Here is an 18,781-nt window from a genome sequence, read left to right on the forward strand (position 1 = left end):
GCAGTATGCTTGAACCCAAACTGTAAACAGCACAGGGAATAATAAGCTATTCAGTCGCGAGTTTCTGCATGGGAGGGTCAGTGGAGTTATCATAGACCCAGCGCCAGGCTGAAGCCTTTTCTTATGAGATCATAGTCGTTGTGGCATTTCCTCGTATACACAGCTGGACACTTTACCAGAGCCATTCAGGTTAAGTATCCCGGTGAGGAGCAGCAAAGCGGAGCGCCTCCTGGGATTTGTAGGGGCGAAGTGTCATAAATGGTCAGATTACACAGCCCTTTCTCAGAGCTCTCCCTGCTACCTGCACTCCTGATAATTACCGTGTTGAAAATAAGGCTCTTGGTTGCCAGAGCTGACAACACGGCCAGCAGAGAAACTCCGAACAACGACGGGATGGGACATCAAGCTGCTGGGAGACAGGCTCTGCACTGAGGAAACGGTCCCTTTTGCTGGCTGATGAAAACTTCCCGTTCTTAACGTCTATGGCGTTCAATTGAACGTGTTTTCCTTTTCATTCTTTTTCGATCTCCGGATTTTCCAAATTACACGCACAAGGTCACATGACTGGTTTTGAATAAATGAAACCTCAGCCGTGGTTTGAATGTAGAGTATGTTCTCTCACGGAGCCATAGATTGCATTAACGTGAAAATATATCAATACAGAAGTTAATTAAAATGTTACCACGAAGACATTAACGAAATGTAGGCAGAATTAAAGGGATACCAAACTAATTCTTGGAATATGTCTTAGTAGCAAGCTTTCACTGAGTAGCTTTTTTTACTAAGCGGGAAGACTAAATCTATTTGAAATTAATATCAGTGGCTTACTTTTCCTAAGGAATTGTCTGGCGAAGTTCAGCGGAACTGGTGTTGCAAAAATCGATATATTTACTTTCCGCTAGAGGGCGTATGTAGCATTGCGGAACGTTCTTTCTGTAATAAAGGGGGTACGTATACACACTGAGTTGTTAGAGGTGCTCATCGCTTTTATTTGCTTGTTTAATTTGTTTGCCCCAATAATAAAAACGGTATTGCGTAAAACTACACATATATGTAAGTGGGAAAAAGAAAATACGATAATAATAATTTTTTATTTTTGAAATGTATTTATGCATGTAAACGTCACATACTTCACAGTGGAATAAACAATTGCACGTTATACCCTTAACACAATTATATATGCACATATATGTCATAAATCATTTGAAACCCACCAGTACAAAGATTCAGTTAAAATTCCTTCATAGTAAATACGAACCACGCGGAAAATGAAAAGCGGCTTCATTTAAAGATTTTCAAGGAAGTTCGAAACGAGACAAAAACTTGGGCGACCATGCGTGTGTGCTTTTAGTAGTACAAGACCCATAAAGTTCGATTATTTCTTTTGTCTGAATAAATAAAGGAAAAGATGAACGTCTCATTTTCTTCTCACTGCGAGCACAGTCACCCATTTGTTCCCATATAATTTATAAACATACATATATCGATATGCACCCCGCCACCACCACGACCATTCCAGGCTACCACCACACGGACACACGCTATAAAGTCACACACGCCATCTCCTATGGCTTAGTAACGATATTATCGTCTCCGGCATTACTATATAATACACGTGTCACGATATATTGTATAATAATGTCCGACATAAACCTCAAAGTAGTAGAAAAGGCTCTAAGGTGCCAACCAGGGTTCTCTGTCCTGCCCGGAATTTAAAATGAAGAACATAAAATTGACTTTCTATTATGCATGTAGCCTATACAAAGCAAGCGAGCTCGGTGTGTTTATACATTGGTTGCGAAACTGACACGCAGACCCCGTTCGCTGTCACAGAGGGCCTGTGCATCTGCATATCAGACCTCCAATGTTCATAGTTATGTTCTTCGTTAAGCAGCTGCCCCACCTCCTTTCAGCTCAGACTGCGTCTGTGCTACGGTTTTATTATATACATATGTTAAATATGAAACGTTTTTCTTACAACAGTACAAAGGAAAATACATACTGTCATGTTGTTTTAGATTATTTAACATGAGGCAGACTATGATCCAGGCAGACACATAATACAGCAGAGTGACTGAGCATGACTGAAACGCATATAAAACACCGGCTAAACCTAACCTAAAAATACTCAGCCAAAGCTTTTCCGGCCTTACGAGGTATTTTATAATGAACGTTTCAAGGCCTTTCTGAACACTGTGGTCATGTGGACGATCACAGGTGGCCCTCAGGCGTTTCTCCTGCTGGAGCCGGCGGAGGAGCGGCCGGTCTCGTGCTCCGGTCTGTACTTCAACCAACAAATCAGCCACGTGACAACTACGGACACCATGGCCAGGATGCTGGCCACCGACAGGCAGATGGGACCCGCCGGCGAGGGCGGACTGTTGTGGTTATGTATGAAGATGAGCCCCATGAAGAGCAGAACGAGCATGGACAGGAAGGAGAAAATGACGCACACGCAGCCCGTCGTCAGCGCCACCCGCTTGCAGTTCTGGCAGCTGTCGTAGTGCACCGAGTCCTGTGAGATGGTGGTGGCGGTGGACACGGTGCTGGACGGTACCGCTTGGCTTGGGCCCCCCCCCGCCGCCTCCTCACGCCGAAGGGTAGCGAGTGCGGGATGCAACGGCGGGGGCTGCGGGGGCAAGCTGTCCTGAGGCAAAGGGTCCGAGTCGATGCAAAGCGGCAAAGCTTCTGTCACTTTCGTGTTGTTGGGCAGGTTCTGTATCCGGTAGTCCGGTACCGGTGTCCTGTGGCGACACACCGGACAGCTGATCCGCCATGGTCTGTCCTCCCGAAGGTGCAGGGTGTGCAAGCACTCCTCGCAAAACGTGTGCAGGCATTCAAGGATCTTCGGGGCTCGCCGATCAAGGTCGAAGTAATTGTAGCAGATTTTGCACTCGTACTCCTCGAAGGGGAAGAGCAGGGCGCCCGGCGCCTCGGCTGCGTTCGCTGGCAAGCTCGCCTCTGCCATGTCATCTTTCACCGTTCACATGCTCCACATGAAAGGCGGCGCCGCCTGGCAATGACCGTCTACAATCCGTCCGCCGATGCGCCACCACCCATATTATTCCATTGTTGTTCTCCGTAAATCTCTCTGATATCTAGCCACAAATGTGCGATCGACCGTTTCCCTCACCGATCCAGCGTTTCGATTGTAGCCGTGAAAGGTTAAACGGGACCCCGTTTTTAAAAATAATAAATAAATAAAAAATAAAAGCGGTGATGTAATGCCGGTGATTCAAACGCCACGGCTCCGTCCGCCTGTCGGTGCGAGCAAGAGCTGCGCTCCAGTCCGCTGTTGCTCCGCTTCCCCCCCCCCCCCCCCGGAAAAACCGCTTTACAGTCTGCCTGGGAGATTTAGCCAATGATAAGCGATAAGAGCTTTAAATCACACGGCCACCGAAATACATGGCAAGGCGAAGGCTGGCATTAATTGCATTATGGTTGCAGTATCGGGTCAGGCTGGGGTCTCCACGGAAACAACACCGTTTCAAAGATTGTTCTTCCTTCAGCTAAACTGGTTATTATTACTAGAAGTCGGTCTGATAAAACCATAGTCTACGCTTAGCGGCCTTATGAGGTATTTTATAATGAAACAGAGTTCGCAAACATAATATATTTGCAACAAATGTTTTACAAAATGTAAATATTTGTATTGTTCGTAAATAAAATTCTGTGTCTCCTTTCTGCCTGTTTTGATTGTGTTACATGGGGTTAGCACAGGATGTTAATCAGCAGGCCCATGAGAAAGGCAAAGAGATAAACAAAAAAATCGCCTTGGTTTGGTATATAATAATAATAAAAAAACCATCCGTGATATTATCATTGGGTTTCACTACAGATAATCTAAATAAAGGCGCGAAGTGTTCCGAAAGGTGCGTAATGTATAGATCAAAGATTAACATCCAGAGGGGTCCAGTGGCCTGTACTACGAAGCGGGGTTACTGGTTTATCGGGGTAACTTGTTGGATTTAATGTTGTCTGGGCAAAATGTAAGTGAACGAATATGAAGTCCATTTAAACTGTGGTACCTTAAATCCGACAAGTTACCCCAATAAGCCAGTGACCCCGCTTCGGAGTAGGTTACAGGCCACTGGTCATGTCGACATAATTCTACAAAATACCTGCTGCTCAAGTGCAAAAAAATATATATTCAATTTATATTCAGCCTAATAAATGTTTTTCTTGACGTCGTATAGGTAAATTGGGGCCATTTTGACTGCCTTATGTGAATGTTACTGGTCACTGCAATTACTGTTAAACAATTAAGCCTACGCTCAGTTTCGACCAAGGGAGTCGCTGGGATGTTCCCTGCAGGGATCAGATTTCATCGTGAGACTTTGCTGGAAATCATATCTATTTTAAGTCAGTTAAAACGTACGACCCTTACCGTTGTTCTAACTTGCGGAACAACTGAATCAGTATAACAATAAACTGCCATTGGATTTAATGGCTGCAGTTATGTCTTTAATCGAATCCAAGCCAAAGTCCAAAGTAAATGCGGATTTATTGCAGGAACCTGTATTAACAAACCTGCTCGTCGGGCTTTACGACACCTCGGCGGTCTGCGCGCGCACACCTGTCCCGGAGCACACCTGTGCACGCGCATCCGCACCTGTGAACGTGCGCAGTACGAGAAATGAGGAGTGTGAAATGCGGCAGGACTCCTCCCCGAGTCAGGCAATTCAATACTGCTATGCTCAAATTTATTAACTATCTACACGGCTCCGAGCTGGTTGCTTCCTTTCAAAAACTATGTGGACTGTGCGCTGTGGAGGACGAGGATCCGACGTGTCAAGGGCCACTTGTGACCCGAGAATACCCGGTGTCAGAGCCGGGCAGCAAGGATACGTCGATCCGAAAGCGCTGTGAAAATGGGCAACTAAATGGAGAATTGACGAAATCAGGGCGGCATGACAACAATTCAAATTATAAATACAAAACAAGTGAATACAATGGCGTTGTAAGTATGACTGTTCATTTTACAAATGTGTAAAGTTCCGTGAAAAAGTCTAAGGTGTATTGTGTTGGTGGGGGGAAGATGAGTTTGAATTAGGAAATAACTTGAGACTCAGCGAAGTATTTTCCAGCTGGCTTTTCTTGTTTCGCCAGTTGTTGTAGGTGTAGTTGTGAAGAAGACAGAGATGCCATGTCAGGCTGCTAATCTACCATCTGAGATTCCTGCTGAGTGTCTGAGTTTGAACCATTATAAACATGGCACTCATGTGTTGTCCTTTCAGAACATCACAAAAACAAGGTCTAAATAGGGACAGACAGGTAAAGGCAGCATTACAGAAACCTAACATTTCTGCGTTTTGATGCACTGCTATTTCCACTTTTATTTAATGTGCCTAATATGTGGAATCCATCCCTAATGATGAAGCGAGCTGTTGTTATTAGGGTCCTGTGAGAATCTGCAGGATGCTATGACATCATCACTCACTGACCGGTGGTGGTGTCTTCTGGGGAGGTCTTCTGAGAGGTTTCTCACAGGGACACCTGTTCCATGAAGCTTGCAGTTCCCTTCCGAGATTCTGCCTTATTTCATTCTCAGCACGCTGCAGTGACCAGACGACCCCAGTGCAGTTACGTGCCACTGACTTGGTTCTGTTCAGCTGAGCATAGTTACGGAAATGGGTGTGTGTGGTTAGTTTACTCGAGATCACAGCTGACCCCTGGCTCTACACTGCCCCCTTCAGGCCTCGCGGGACCCGCTGCCTCAGTACCAGGTGGGAAGCTGCCTGCTGCACTGCCTTTTCCTGCTGTCTGCTGAGCTGGGCCATGAGCTCTTCTACATTTCCTTTCTCCCCTGCATTCACTGGAATCTGGACCCCTTTCTGTGCCGGCGGATGGTCACTATGTGGGCGGTAAGTTTCACTCCCCAACCTCAGTACTGTTAACCCTTAAATTAACTTGCTAACTTAATTGTGGTCTCTTCCCCATGGTATTGTTCTGGAACAGAGCAATCTCAAACATGACTCCTCCCCCCTAAAAGGACCTAAACACAAAACATGTAGGCTTACGTTCTTTGGAAGTATCTGGCAATTGAAGTGTCTGAGAGTCTTGATGCCAGTGACTCCTTTGTCCAGAGGAGGCGACGTTGAGTTTGCTACCCTTGAATGACCAGCGGAGGATGATGACCGACTTCCTCCTCTTCCATGCTTCAGTCACCCCCAGGGGCAAATTACAGGCTCTGTCAGGGTTCCCTGTCTTATTTTATTTATCTCTAAAAATTGCCCATCCCACAGTACAGCAACAAGGGCCCGAGTCATCATGTCACATGAATGGAGCTTGGGCTGTGGATAAAACGGCCCTTTAGTGGAGTCACATGTGACAGGAAGGAGTGTCAGTCATATGAACCGTCCTTTTGTTTTTCAGACCAGGCAGATGTGTCTCTCTTAAGGAGTTGGGGGGGGGGGGGTTGAGTTTGGTTGTGTGATGGGTAGTGTGGCTGTGTGACATCACCGGGACCCCCGCTTGTGGACGAGCCACACACCTTAATTTAAAGGCTACTAGATTCCATGATCCCCAGTGCTGAGGGGGATCCTGCTTAATGAGGTGCTAATTAGAACGTCCCTGTGTGACTTGGGGGGCCCCCCCTCCCTCCTCCTGAGGTGTCCCAAGTTCACGGCCTGGTGCAGCGTGGCTGACAGGAGGCGCGTGGGACTCGCGGGCCTGCAGTGGACCTTCCGTGGTGCCGTCCGCCTGTACATAGGCAAATGGCCTGGCTTTTGTGGATTTGTAAAGTTTCTTAAAATGAGGATGACTGTGCTTGTTGTGCGACTGCGCTGCTCTCCATGCGGTGGTGCCCCGCAGAAACAGCCTGTGCTCTTCAGCGAGGAGTCAGGGACCAGCGCTGGGACAATGTTGTCCCTTGTTTACTGTCACAATGGATGCCAGTGTTTACCAGCGGTGCAGGCCGAGGTGAGAGTGCCGGCTATCTGTGCTCACTGCCTGCGGCCTGGATCTCTGGGCTGGGGGACCTTGCAGTTCAGCCTCTGTTTGTTTCTGCTCCCCTAAACAGTGGGACACATGCAGTGTCTGTGTGACCCCACCCCCCTAACTATGGGTACCTTGCATTTAAAGAGGCTCACCCAGGGGCAGGGGGGTCTTGTCATGACCCAGTGGGGGGGCAGTGAACAGAAAAGTGGAGCCTTGCTGTGTCATGTGACACACATGCAGTCATTGGGTGGGAATAAAAACATTCAATTGGTATCTTTAAAAAGGATGACTTGTGTTCCGTGAATAGAAAAATGTGTGTGTGTGTGTGAATACATTACTGTGCAAAAGTCTTAGGCAAAGAAAATGTGAAAAGCTATTTAACTGATTTATCTGAGTAGTAGAGTAGTAAACGTATGTTATCTAAAAAATAGCACAATTTAACATTGGAATATGTGCAAATGAACAATAACAAGAAATTCTTCTTTTCTTCAGAAAGTTATTGGTATTCTGCTGGATGACTAGATGAGCACAGCTTCAGTTCCCAGACCTCTCCTCAGGGACATTCCATGTATTTCCATACTAAATTTTACCACCTACTCAATTAGTTAACCTAGTTAAATAATTTGAAGTACTGATTAGCCAAACATGATACGCTATTGGTCAGCAAATGTAAACAAGAACATGGGTACGCTGTATGGATAATGCAGTTACTAGAATGACTTTAGCCGAGGTTTTGAAATGAGTAATTTAACACTTGCCAGACATAATATCATAGTTTTACAGCAATGTGAAAATGACTAAAACATAATTTGTTTGACTGCCTAAGACTTTTCCACAGTAGTTTATGTGTGCATGTATGTATATGTATATCAGAAATGTGCATCTCCATCACAGAGGCCGATGTGATACACATCTTCATGCATTGCCAATGATCCGAAAAGTGAAAGATGCATACAAAGTAACTACTAATGCAATGTGATATGATTCCTCCCTATTGCAAAAGAATATGATGCTATGCAATTCACTATGGTGCAAATTGTTTGATTTGATTTCTTTGGTTCTTCTTAAGCACACAGCGAATCAATTAATCTTACCATCCATAGTATGTGTGTGTATGTGTTATTTGAGTGTATGCACGTGTGTGTGTGTACAGTCTTACATCGAGTTATGTCTGATTGAGATACCTCCGATGGCATTTACACCGAGGTCTGTAGTAAATAAGGTAAACTGATGGAGAGACGCCCGACAGCGGATGCAATAGGTGTATCGCTTAGTGTAACAGGTGCAGAGAATGATTCAACGCCCAAATCAAACTTGCAATACAGTATGGATACAGTAATGTACATGTGATGGATAACTGCAATATCGTGATATGCCCAAACTGACTTGCGGTGGACGCAGTCTTAAATGTATCTGCAAGACTATATGTGTATGTGTATAGGTGTGTGTTGTCGCTGCATTCCTGTAAAATATAAATAAATCGAAAATTTTGTCTCAGACAAAATACTTTTTGTAATACTGCGTATTATCATTCATATTATTAAAAGTAACACAATAAAATAAATAAAGTGCTCTCTCAGAAACGTTATCAAGTATCAGATTCTCAGGCAATAAGGGACGCAGAAGGTGGGGCAAACAAACAGGGTTTTATTCAGCTAATAGACTAAAACAGAAAGGAACAGGATCACTGCAGAGTTGCCAACTTTGGTCAGCTGGCCGGCCTGAGATTTTCAGTTCGAGACAAGTCTGCACACACATGCACACATATTTACATGTATGTAAGAGTTTTATTACCTTGTAAATAGTCTGTAGGGTTTGCAAACTACCCCAACACTTTTGATGTAGCTAATTTTAGGTTTATAATGGAACAATATAGATTTGCCGTAAGATCTCTTGCGCAAGCATGAGAGTCAGAAAGTGTGAGTGTCACACCAGATGCGTGAGAGTTGGCAGCCCTGGATCATGGGGAATCAAAATCTGGGGCACGGAACCCTATGAACGGGATGGGCCACAAGCAGGATCAACGTTAATGCCAGGACTAGGGAGTACTTTCATACAACGACTAAAAAGGGAGCAAAACGAGAGGCAGCTGGAGTAAATCACAAAAGGGCAGGAACAAGAGGTACGACAAATGTGTAACATAATCAGAATCACCTTGGCCGATGTAGCGGACCGGGGTGGAGCAGGATTAAGGCTGAAGCGATGATTTCCTGATGGTTCCCAAGCTAGTTTTATCCAATTACAAGCGTGCATACAAGTTTTTAAAATTGCACCACTGTATTCATACTCTTTATTTGTTGGCGTACCATGTCGTGTGTAATGAAGATCTGCAAAGAGCTTCACATCGCTCATTGTCTAGTTGTCTGTTTGTAACATCTTGTTTATTTTTCATCAACAATGATTTTAGAAGTATTTGTCATTCTTTTCATCGTTAAAAGGCGCCTTTTCATTTTGTTTTTGTTCCTTTTTCATCACAGAAAAAATATCATTGAGTATTTTTCATTTTAATTTGTGCATTCCTGCCCCTCCTCCCCAGTTTGCCCAGGGCTGTCCAGAGGCCTCCAAGAGCCATCCAGGGTTCAGGGGCCTGAGTTAGCCGGGGGCTGGGGATTCACAGGCCCGTCACTGTTACCCCCGGTGACGGGGAGCGTCCCCTGTAAACATGTGAAACAGTGGCAGCCTGTTGTTCTGGAAATGGGCAGCTGTTTAACACCAATGCAGGGAGCTATATAACTGCGTGTCTGTGCCCCCACCCCCTCCGAAAGAAAATGTGTGACTTGGGATTTATTGCGCAGTAACTTGGCAAACAATGACATGTAGTCATGTGACCCGGGCAGCTGACCTTTCTCGCTTTGCACGGGATACCCCAGGGGGGGCCGGCCGGGCCCCTGTACCGCGTCTTACCGCGGGGTCCGGCCAGAGGGCCTGTGGCGGGTCACTCTGCCCGCTGCACTTTCCCGTCTGTTCTCTGGGTCTCTGGCCAATTTCCAGTCAGGCCAGCTGGGGGCGATAAGCAAAGCCAGTGAGGTGTGACACGTGACTCTGTGAAAATGTTCCGGAAACATTGTGTTTCTCTTGACGGCGCACCATTCTCTGGCTGCGTTTTGGTTCGTTGCCAGCGCTCGCCTCAGAAAGTCTGTCCATCTCACCCTCCCTCCCACCCTCCCTTTCCTTTTTTCGTCTATCTTCCTCCTCCTTTCCCTCTTTCTACCTCTCCCTCTCCCTCCTCTTTTCTCTCTCTCTCTACCTCTCCCTCACGTTCCCTTTTTTCTCTCCCTCCCTCTCTCTCTACCTCTCCCTCACTCTCCCTTTTTCTCTCCCTTTCTCTCTCACTCTCCCTTTTTTCTCCCTCCCTTCTCCCACCCCCCCCCCCCTCTTTTTGACATGCTTGTCAGTCTTGCCCGTGTTACACCATGATTCAAGAATAGACTTGCACACTAGTCATAATATAACTGGTTTCTTTTTTAACACCTGCCAAATTAAACGTATCCCTCCTCGTCCCAGTGGTTCAGGGCGTCTGCCGCTGCTCGCCTGCTGGTGATCAGGGTATCCGGGCCACTTCCTGTCCCTGTTCTCTCTTGTACCATAAATTAAACACGACAGACGGTGGCCCGTCAGACTGAGGCCGGGAAGCGATTCCCACTGAGCCGCAGACAGACATGCATCTCTTACTCATCACTTGCCGCCTGCAAGCTTGGTCCCTCCATCCCTGCTCTCTCTCTTCCTGTTTTTCTTAATGACAAAGTTTTCTGAACATTAATTGAGAATAAAGGGAGGCCTGGTATTTATTACCGAAGGAAATCTTTCATTGTGTAGATTTGTCTTTAATTAAGGAAGATAAATCATGTGCTGGGAGGTAAGTGGTTAGTGTCATGCCTACTTTCTCCTCTTCCTTCCTCATCCTCACCCCCACCCTTCCCGTTAGATTGTCATGTACATTGGTCAAGTAATGAAGGACAAGCTGAAGATGCCACGCCCTCTGTCGCCCCCGGTGGTGAAGCTGGAGACACGTGTGAACGCCGAGTACGGCATGCCCTCCACCCACGCCATGGCCGCCACCTCCATTTCCTTCACCTTTCTGCTGAGCGCCTCCACTAGGCTGCAGGTGAGTGCGACACCAGTTACAAGGCTCAGGGTCCTTCACATGGTTATGTGAGCAGTGGTGGGCAGATGGATTTTTGGCCTTTACCCGACCTGTCTAACCGCCTCTGTGCCCTATCTTTGCCCGGCTTGTCTCACTGCCTCTGTGCCCTATCTTTGCCCGGCTTGTCTCACCGCCTCTGTGCCCTATCTTTGCCCGGCTTGTCTCACCGCCTCTGTGCCCTATCTTTGCCCGGCTTGTCTCACTGCCTCTGTACCCTATCTTTGCCCGGCTTGTCTCACTGCCTCTGTACCCTATCTTTACCCGACCTGCCTCACCGCCTCTGTACCCTATCTTTGCCCGGCTTGTCTCACCGCCTCTGTGCCCTATCTTTGCCCGGCTTGTCTCACCGCCTCTGTGCCCTATCTTTGCCCGGCTTGTCTCACCGCCTCTGTGCCCTATCTTTGCCCGGCTTGTCTCACCGCCTCCCTCTGTGCCCTATCTTTGCCCGGCTTGTCTCACCGCCTCTGTGCCCTATCTTTGCCTGGCTTGTCTCACCGCCTCTGTGCCCTATCTTTGCCCGGCCTGTCTCACCGCCTCTGTGCCCTATCTTTGCCCGGCTTGTCTCACCACCTCTGTGCCCTATCTTTGCCCGGCCTGTCTCACCGCCTCTGTGCCCTATCTTTGCCCGGCTTGTCTCACCGCCTCCCTCTGTGCCCTATCTTTGCCCGGCTTGTCTCACCACCTCTGTGCCCTATCTTTGCCCGGCTTGTCTCACCGCCTCTGTGCCCTATCTTTGCCCGGCTTGTCTCACCGCCTCTGTGCCCTATCTTTGCCCGGCTTGTCTCACCGCCTCTGTGCCCTATCTTTGCCCGGCTTGTCTCACCGCCTCCCTCTGTACCCTATCTTTACCTGACCTGTCTCACCGCCTCTGTGCCCTATCTTTGCCCGGGTTGTCTAACCGCCTCTGTACCCTATCTTTGCCCGGCTTGTCTCACCGCCTCTGTGCCCTATCTTTGCCCGGCTTGTCTCACCACCTCTGTGCCCTATCTTTGCCCGGCTTGTCTCACCGCCTCTGTGCCCTATCTTTGCCCGGCTTGTCTCACCGCCTCTGTGCCCTATCTTTGCCCGGCTTGTCTCACCGCCTCTGTGCCCTATCTTTGCCCGGCTTGTCTCACCGCCTCCCTCTGTACCCTATCTTTACCTGACCTGTCTCACCGCCTCTGTGCCCTATCTTTGCCCGGGTTGTCTAACCGCCTCTGTACCCTATCTTTGCCCGGCTTGTCTCACCGCCTCTGTGCCCTATCTTTGCCCGGCTTGTCTCACCGCCTCTGTGCCCTATCTTTGCCCGGCTTGTCTCACCGCCTCCCTCTGTGCCCTATCTTTGCCCGGCTTGTCTCACCGCCTCTGTGCCCTATCTTTGCCTGGCTTGTCTCACCGCCTCTGTACCCTATCTTTGCCCGGCCTGTCTCACCGCCTCTGTGCCCTATCTTTGCCCGGCCTGTCTCACCGCCTCTGTGCCCTATCTTTGCCCGGCTTGTCTCACCGCCTCTGTACCCTATCTTTGCCCGGCTTGTCTCACCGCCTCTGTGCCCTATCTTTGCCTGGCTTGTCTCACCGCCTCTGTGCCCTATCTTTGCCCGGCTTGTCTCACCGCCTCTGTGCCCTATCTTTGCCCGGCTTGTCTCACCGCCTCTGCGCCCCATTCCTACACCCCTATTCTCTGAGGTCTCTCTCGAGCTACCAGGGAGCAATCATCTCCACCAGGAGACCCCGACTCCCTACTGGGGGGTAAGCAGGGCCTGGCTGTCATTCAGCAGGGGCCATGAGAAGCCCCCCCTGGCCCCCTCCTGCTGTTTGTTCCTGAAATGGACCCTCGCACTCCATTACTGTCACTCATCCATCACGTGCGGAGAGTTCCCAGCCCATCCCTCACAGCTCATGTTAGAAACTTATTTGTACAAATTTTAAAACTTTTTTTAGGAAAGTAATCATCTTGGGCCAAGAGGAAGCTCCCACACATCTGGTTATAAGGAGAGCCACCAGGAGGCACCATGGAGTTGCACTTCCACATCCTGAACGGCTCTGAGTGGCAGGGCATCTCAGGGTGAAAGGGCGCGACAGTCAATCACAGGGCTGTCTGCGGGGTCATCCTGCCCCCCTGCCCCTTTGTGCTCCCCCCGCCTCCCCCTCTTTTGATTTGGCCCCGATCATTAACTTCCACTCGGCAGTGGGGGGGAGGAAGGCATTAGGTTTAAGGCACTGCCTTTGAGATATGGGAAGATGCAGAGGGAGAAAAGGCAAGATGGATGGGGGGTGGGGGAGAGAGGATGAAATGCAGGCAGTCATACGTCAAACTGCGTGAATGGTACTGCCAGTGGGGGGGGGGGGGGGGCGGTGTTCCCAGATGGAGGGGAGGAAGGAGCTAACGCTGACAGCATGTCTGTGTCTTTGGGATTCAAAATGTGCTGTGTACATTATTATTACGATTATTATTATTATTTATTATTATTATTTATTTTTAGTGTCTCTCTTTCTGACTGTGTGTGGAGTGTGACATCATGGCAGGATCTCCTGCATTCTTCTCCAGTGTGAGATATGTTCAGTGTATGTCTGTCTGCAGTGTGATCAGGGATAAGTCTGGCATCTGTCTGTCTGTACTGTGTGTCTATGCTGAGTGTCCATTCCCTACTGTATGTATATCAGATGAGCCCCTGTGACCCCCCCCCCGCCCCTTTTCCTCTCAACCCCCTACAGTTCCCGTTTGGGGCCGGCCTCCTGCTGGCTGTCACGCTCTCCATGCTGGTGGGCCTCAGCCGCCTTTACACTGGGATGCATTCTGCGCTGGTGCGTCAGCCTACACGCCACATCCCTCACTCACATGCAGGGTCTCTACACAGGTGGAGCCCTCACACACATGGGGCCTTTATACACGCAGGGCACACAGGGCCCTAACACACATGGGGCCCTCACACACACGGGGCCCTATCACACACGGGGCCCTAACACACACGGGGCCCTCACACACACGGGGCCCTATCACACATGCGGGGCCCTATCACACACGGGGCCCTATCACACATGCGGGGCCCTATCACACACGGGGCCCTCACACACGCGGGGCCCTCACACACGCGGGGCCCTATCACACACGGGGCCCTATCACACACACGGGGCCCTATCACACACGGGGCCCTATCACACACGGGGCCCTCACACACACGGGGCCCTCACACACGCGGGGCCCACACACACACGGGGCCCTCACACACATGGGGCCTTTATACACGCAGGGCCCTAACACACACGGGGCCCTATCACACATGGGGCCCTCACACACACGGGGCCCTATCACACACGGGGCCCACACACACACGGGGCCCTCACACACACGGGGCCCTCACACACACGGGGCCCTCACACACATGGGGCCCTATCACACACGGGGCCCTCACACACGCGGGGTGCTCATGCACACGGGCCCCTTACACATGTGAGTCCCTCATACAGATAGGGCCCTTTCTGTAGCTTCAGCCTCCATGTGTCCATATGCTGATCAGAGCACCCTGTCTTCCTCACCTCTGTCTTTCAGGATGTGATCTGTGGGATGCTGATTTCTGCTGCCCTTCTGATGTTGACCTATCCTCTGTGGGATGCATTCGACCACCTGCAGCTAACAAGCCCCCTCTCCCCCATCGTGGCATTGGTATTGGCGCTTTTTCTATGCTATAGCTACCCCGAGCTGGACCATTACAGCACGACGCGGGGGGACACCACCATCATTGTGGCTGTGAGTGCAGGGTGCTCCATGGGATACTGGGTGAACAAGCAGCTGGGGCAGACGTATGAGCCCGATGGGGGCTTCCCCCTGCCCCTGCCGGCCCTAACCGGACTGGCCCTGGCCCGCGGCAGCGCCCGTTTCCTCTTGGGCCTGGCCGTCCTCGTGGGGATGAGGAGCGTGATGAAATCCGTCAGCCTGTGGCTGATATGCTCCTGGCACAAGGTTCCCCTGCATGACCTGAACGCCAGGAGGGAGAAGAAGATCGAGGTTCCGTACAAGTTCAGCACGTATATCACCATTGGGCTTCTGAACACCATCTTGATGAACAGGCTCTTCGTGGCTTTGAATCTGCTTTGATGCCCATCAGCAGCAACGTGTGTGTTCAGGTACCCTTGTGACAAAGCCTCCTCTGATATGGGGTTAAGACTCTTTCCAGGTGTTTCGTTACGCGTGTACGGTGTTCCGTGCATGTACATTTACAGTCATGTGTTGTATGTACAGGGAACAGGGCTGTTGATTACTGCTGCCCAGTTAGGCTGAGGACTAACGAAAAGAGGAAATGAACATTTGCTTGTTTACCCACATCCAGTCCGATAAAGCCGAGACACTTAAAAGCTTTGCCACGTCAGGACGAGTTCATCTTGGGGACTAACGGTTTAGGGACCTTCTCTGCGCTCGGCTGTTGACGTTTCCTGCTTCTGAGCTCGGCTCAAACTTGTACATCTAGCAACTTCTGTTAGACCTGCTTTTGTTCAATTATTCTTCTAGTTTCATTCTGCCTTTTGCTGGCAGTGGCTCCGCTGTGGTCTCCTGTGTTACTGTTTGATGAAGCAGACAGATGTTATGGTCTTTTTCACTGCCGTGTTGTATGTTTAAGGTGCTCGATTAGCTTTCCTGGAAGGGTCACCTTTTATGGTGGAGGAAGCTTTAAATAAATATTTTTATATTGTCTCATATTTCAGCAGCTGGTGTTTATTGCGCAAACATTTACTCAGTCATCCTTTCTGTTATAGTGCTCTGATACTCGCCACGCATCAAAGGTGCAAACCAAAGTGAAAAGTGGTACCTTGGACTACACGGTGTAGATTTAGTTTCAGCAAAAACAAGAGCAAATACTGAGCTGGTGGGTAAATCTCTGTGCCCCCCCCCCCCCCCCCAGAAGCAAACATGGGGAGGAGGGTTATCAAATTCACTTAACTCTTCCAAAACAGTAGCAGTACCAACAGTGGCATAAGCAGTAGGGAGGACCGGAATACATTTGAGAATATTTCACATGGAGTCTGTTCCGAAATGAGCCTCTAAAATGGCGTCTCCCCTTAATCTGAATGGAGCCCATGGGCGGCGTCTCTCCTTAATCTGTATGAAGCCCTCAGATGGCGTCTCCCCTTAATCTGAATGGAGCCCATGGGCGGCGTCTCTCCTTAATCTGTATGAAGCCCTCAGATGGCGTCTCCCCTTAATCTGAATGGAGCCCATGGGCGGCGTCTCTCCTTAATCTGTATGAAGCCCTCAGATGGCGTCTCCCCTTAATCTGGGTGGAGCCCTTGGCCAGAGTGTCCTTAATCCTGCCTTGAATCCCAGGCTTGATGCTTCCTGCCATATTTCTGCTTTTGTGGTTTCGGCAGTGACCCCTATGGTCCTGCGTTAAAGCTCTTCGCTTTGAAGGGAGATGCTCTTTGAGGTGAATGAGTTGTCACCCAGTCACAGAATACAGCCAGTGTCATCGCCACGATGATGGGGGCGGTCAGTCCGGCAGGCAGACGGATCGGCGGGGAGGAAGCTGTCTGGGCGCGGACTGCAGGCTTTAGGCTGGTCAAAGAATAGCCGCCTTCCCCAGTCTGAAGGGGAAAAAAACACTAAACCTTCCAAGGGCTAGGATGAGCCCAGCAAGGGGGGGCTTTGATGCTGAAGAAGGATCCTTTTGTTCTCTGATCTGCTAAACCCACTCCCCCAGACTAATTTAAGATGTTTAAAACCCAACTAATGCAAAAGCACTTGTGTGTGCACTAGTCTCCATAATGAAACACTCCCACCCTGCACACAGGGCGATGTGTGTTTGCTTGTTTGCTGAATTTCATGGTAAAGAAACACAATTTAATCCTCGACTTTTAAAAAAAGAAAGAGATTTCAGGTTAGGCAGTGGTGACAGCCACCTCCCCAAAGGTCAGGGCTCAGGCCTGCCAGTGGATTCTCCCATGATGCCTTGCGGCTTCACACTCCTCCTGCCTTATTCTGAATGAGGTTCCAGGTCTCAGGTGATACACTGACACACTGCATCTTGCTGGAAACGGTGTAAACAAACAGAGATAAGATAACTGCCACCCTACTACTACCACGCTAATTTTGGTGACTCGAAGAGGCTGAACTCAAACGTGCCCCCCATGTAATTATAGGATTTGACACAGTTATTATGGGGAGATAAAGTGCGCTTGTTTCTTGTAACATCTGCCCCACGATCTGCTCCAGGGTCACCCGCTTCCTGAGGGAGAGCCCTGATACCATCTCATCCCCCCCCCCCCAATGTCATGCTCGGCCCCCTAGGAGATCTGCTCTGCCATCCCTCCTAGAGTGCCCTCTCTCCCCACCTTTCCCATCCCAGATTTACAGCTTCAGGAGTGCTGAAGCGCAGGTGAGTCAGCTGACTCCTTTACAGCCAGTAGCAGACAGCTGATAAGCCCCCGCAGCTGGAAACGCCAAACTGCCCCTCCATCCCGGATCAGTACGTGTGCGAAGCCCACGGACCCTGGCACACATGGGCAAAGGAACCGGCCAGTATTCTTAAACATGCTCAAGTCTGTACATGTCCAGTGACGCGCTGCTTCCTGCCAGCCTCCACCCGCTCTCCTCTCCATGGCAACCACTTACGACTGCCTGCGTAAGGACCCCCCCCCCCAACACGCACATTGTGGTGGCAACGCGAGAGGCCCACGTGACCACATGTGACCAACCATATCCGCTAGCTGACAGCTATGCTAATGGGGCCCTGTCTGACCTTTCTTTAGCCACCCCTCCCACATCCCACCATGACTGACCCCAGTCTCCGTCAGACCTGGACTGCAAGGCAAGCTTCAGCGTTTTACTGCATTCATATGGGTGCCCGTTCATATCCCGGGAGGGGACCAGCTGTCATATCCTTGATTGGATGGTACCTAAGACCTGTCATAAAATAGCCAGCTGTAAGAGTATATAAAATCTGTAAGGAGAATCAGATATAAAGTAAAACATACAGTAGCTGGCAAGTTAAATAATTAATGAAGAGGTTCCATTGATGATTGTATGTTCAGTGTTTTCTTACCATCTTTTCCTGTCCTGAGATGGGGGGTCAGGGCCTAGGGCAACTTTGGATGGAGGATTCTCTCTCTGTGCATCTCTCTCTCTCTCTCTGTGCATCTCTCTCTCTCTCTGTGTGTGCATCTCTCTCTCTCTCTCTCTGCATCTCTCTTTCTCTCTGTCCATCATCTTCCCTCTCTGGCAAGTCAAAGCCATTGATTGCTCTAATGGGTACTGAGCAAGGCTGTCAGCGTAGGAACTGGCAAGCTGTTTGCTTTCTTCCATTTCCATGACCTTGAGTGGATGAGTCTTAATCCTGCATCTGATCAAAAACAGTGGGACACCCCCCCATCACACACACACACACACACAGGCAGGCAGTGCCCCCCCATGGGAAAACTGGGATGGAAGTCTATAGAAACCTATAAGCACATTTTTGTCACGAAACAGACACTGGAAAAATATGTTACAAGATGCATGGCGGAAACACTGAAGCTTCCCTGGGGGCCAGGATCACATGACCTTGTACTTTAGTCTGCATCAATCAGGCCGCGGTTGTAATTTTCTTGTTTCATATAAATAGCAAACAACCACAAAATACAACCACTTTGTGCAGTCTTTGGAAAAAACATGTAATCTGAAGTGTAATATAACTCAGTAATTATATAAGATTTTTTTAGAAATAAATAGCTACTGGAAATGGATCTATG

The 18,781-nt window shown here is 49.3% G+C and overlaps 2 protein-coding genes across 4 annotated transcripts; one reads left to right on the top strand and one right to left on the bottom strand.

Moving 5' to 3' along the window:
* Positions 1-1,072: 1,072 nt before the first annotated feature.
* Positions 1,073-3,298, bottom strand: LOC111860313 (RING finger protein 228-like). The gene has a single exon (XM_023843898.2). The coding sequence runs from the start codon at positions 2,966-2,968 to the stop codon at positions 2,225-2,227; it is 744 nt and encodes a 247-aa protein (XP_023699666.1). The 5' UTR covers positions 2,969-3,298; the 3' UTR covers positions 1,073-2,224.
* A 1,278-nt stretch (positions 3,299-4,576) lies between these two features.
* Positions 4,577-15,757, top strand: sgpp2 (sphingosine-1-phosphate phosphatase 2). 3 transcript variants are annotated; one of them, XM_023843866.2, is made up of 5 exons: positions 4,578-4,960; positions 5,697-5,864; positions 10,865-11,044; positions 13,778-13,867; positions 14,613-15,757. In XM_023843866.2, the coding sequence occupies exons 1-5, from the start codon at positions 4,637-4,639 to the stop codon at positions 15,156-15,158; spliced, it is 1,308 nt and encodes a 435-aa protein (XP_023699634.2). In that variant the 5' UTR covers positions 4,578-4,636; the 3' UTR covers positions 15,159-15,757. The 3 variants fall into 3 exon arrangements, with proteins under 3 accessions (XP_023699643.2, XP_023699634.2, XP_023699653.1); XM_023843885.2 differs by lacking the exon at positions 4,578-4,960 and adding an exon at positions 4,988-5,582; XM_023843875.2 differs by lacking the exon at positions 13,778-13,867 and having other exon boundaries at positions 4,577-4,960.
* Positions 15,758-18,781: the final 3,024 nt, after the last annotated feature.

This window comes from Paramormyrops kingsleyae, chromosome 17, assembly GCF_048594095.1.
Source record: "Paramormyrops kingsleyae isolate MSU_618 chromosome 17, PKINGS_0.4, whole genome shotgun sequence".
NCBI lineage: Eukaryota > Metazoa > Chordata > Actinopteri > Osteoglossiformes > Mormyridae > Paramormyrops > Paramormyrops kingsleyae.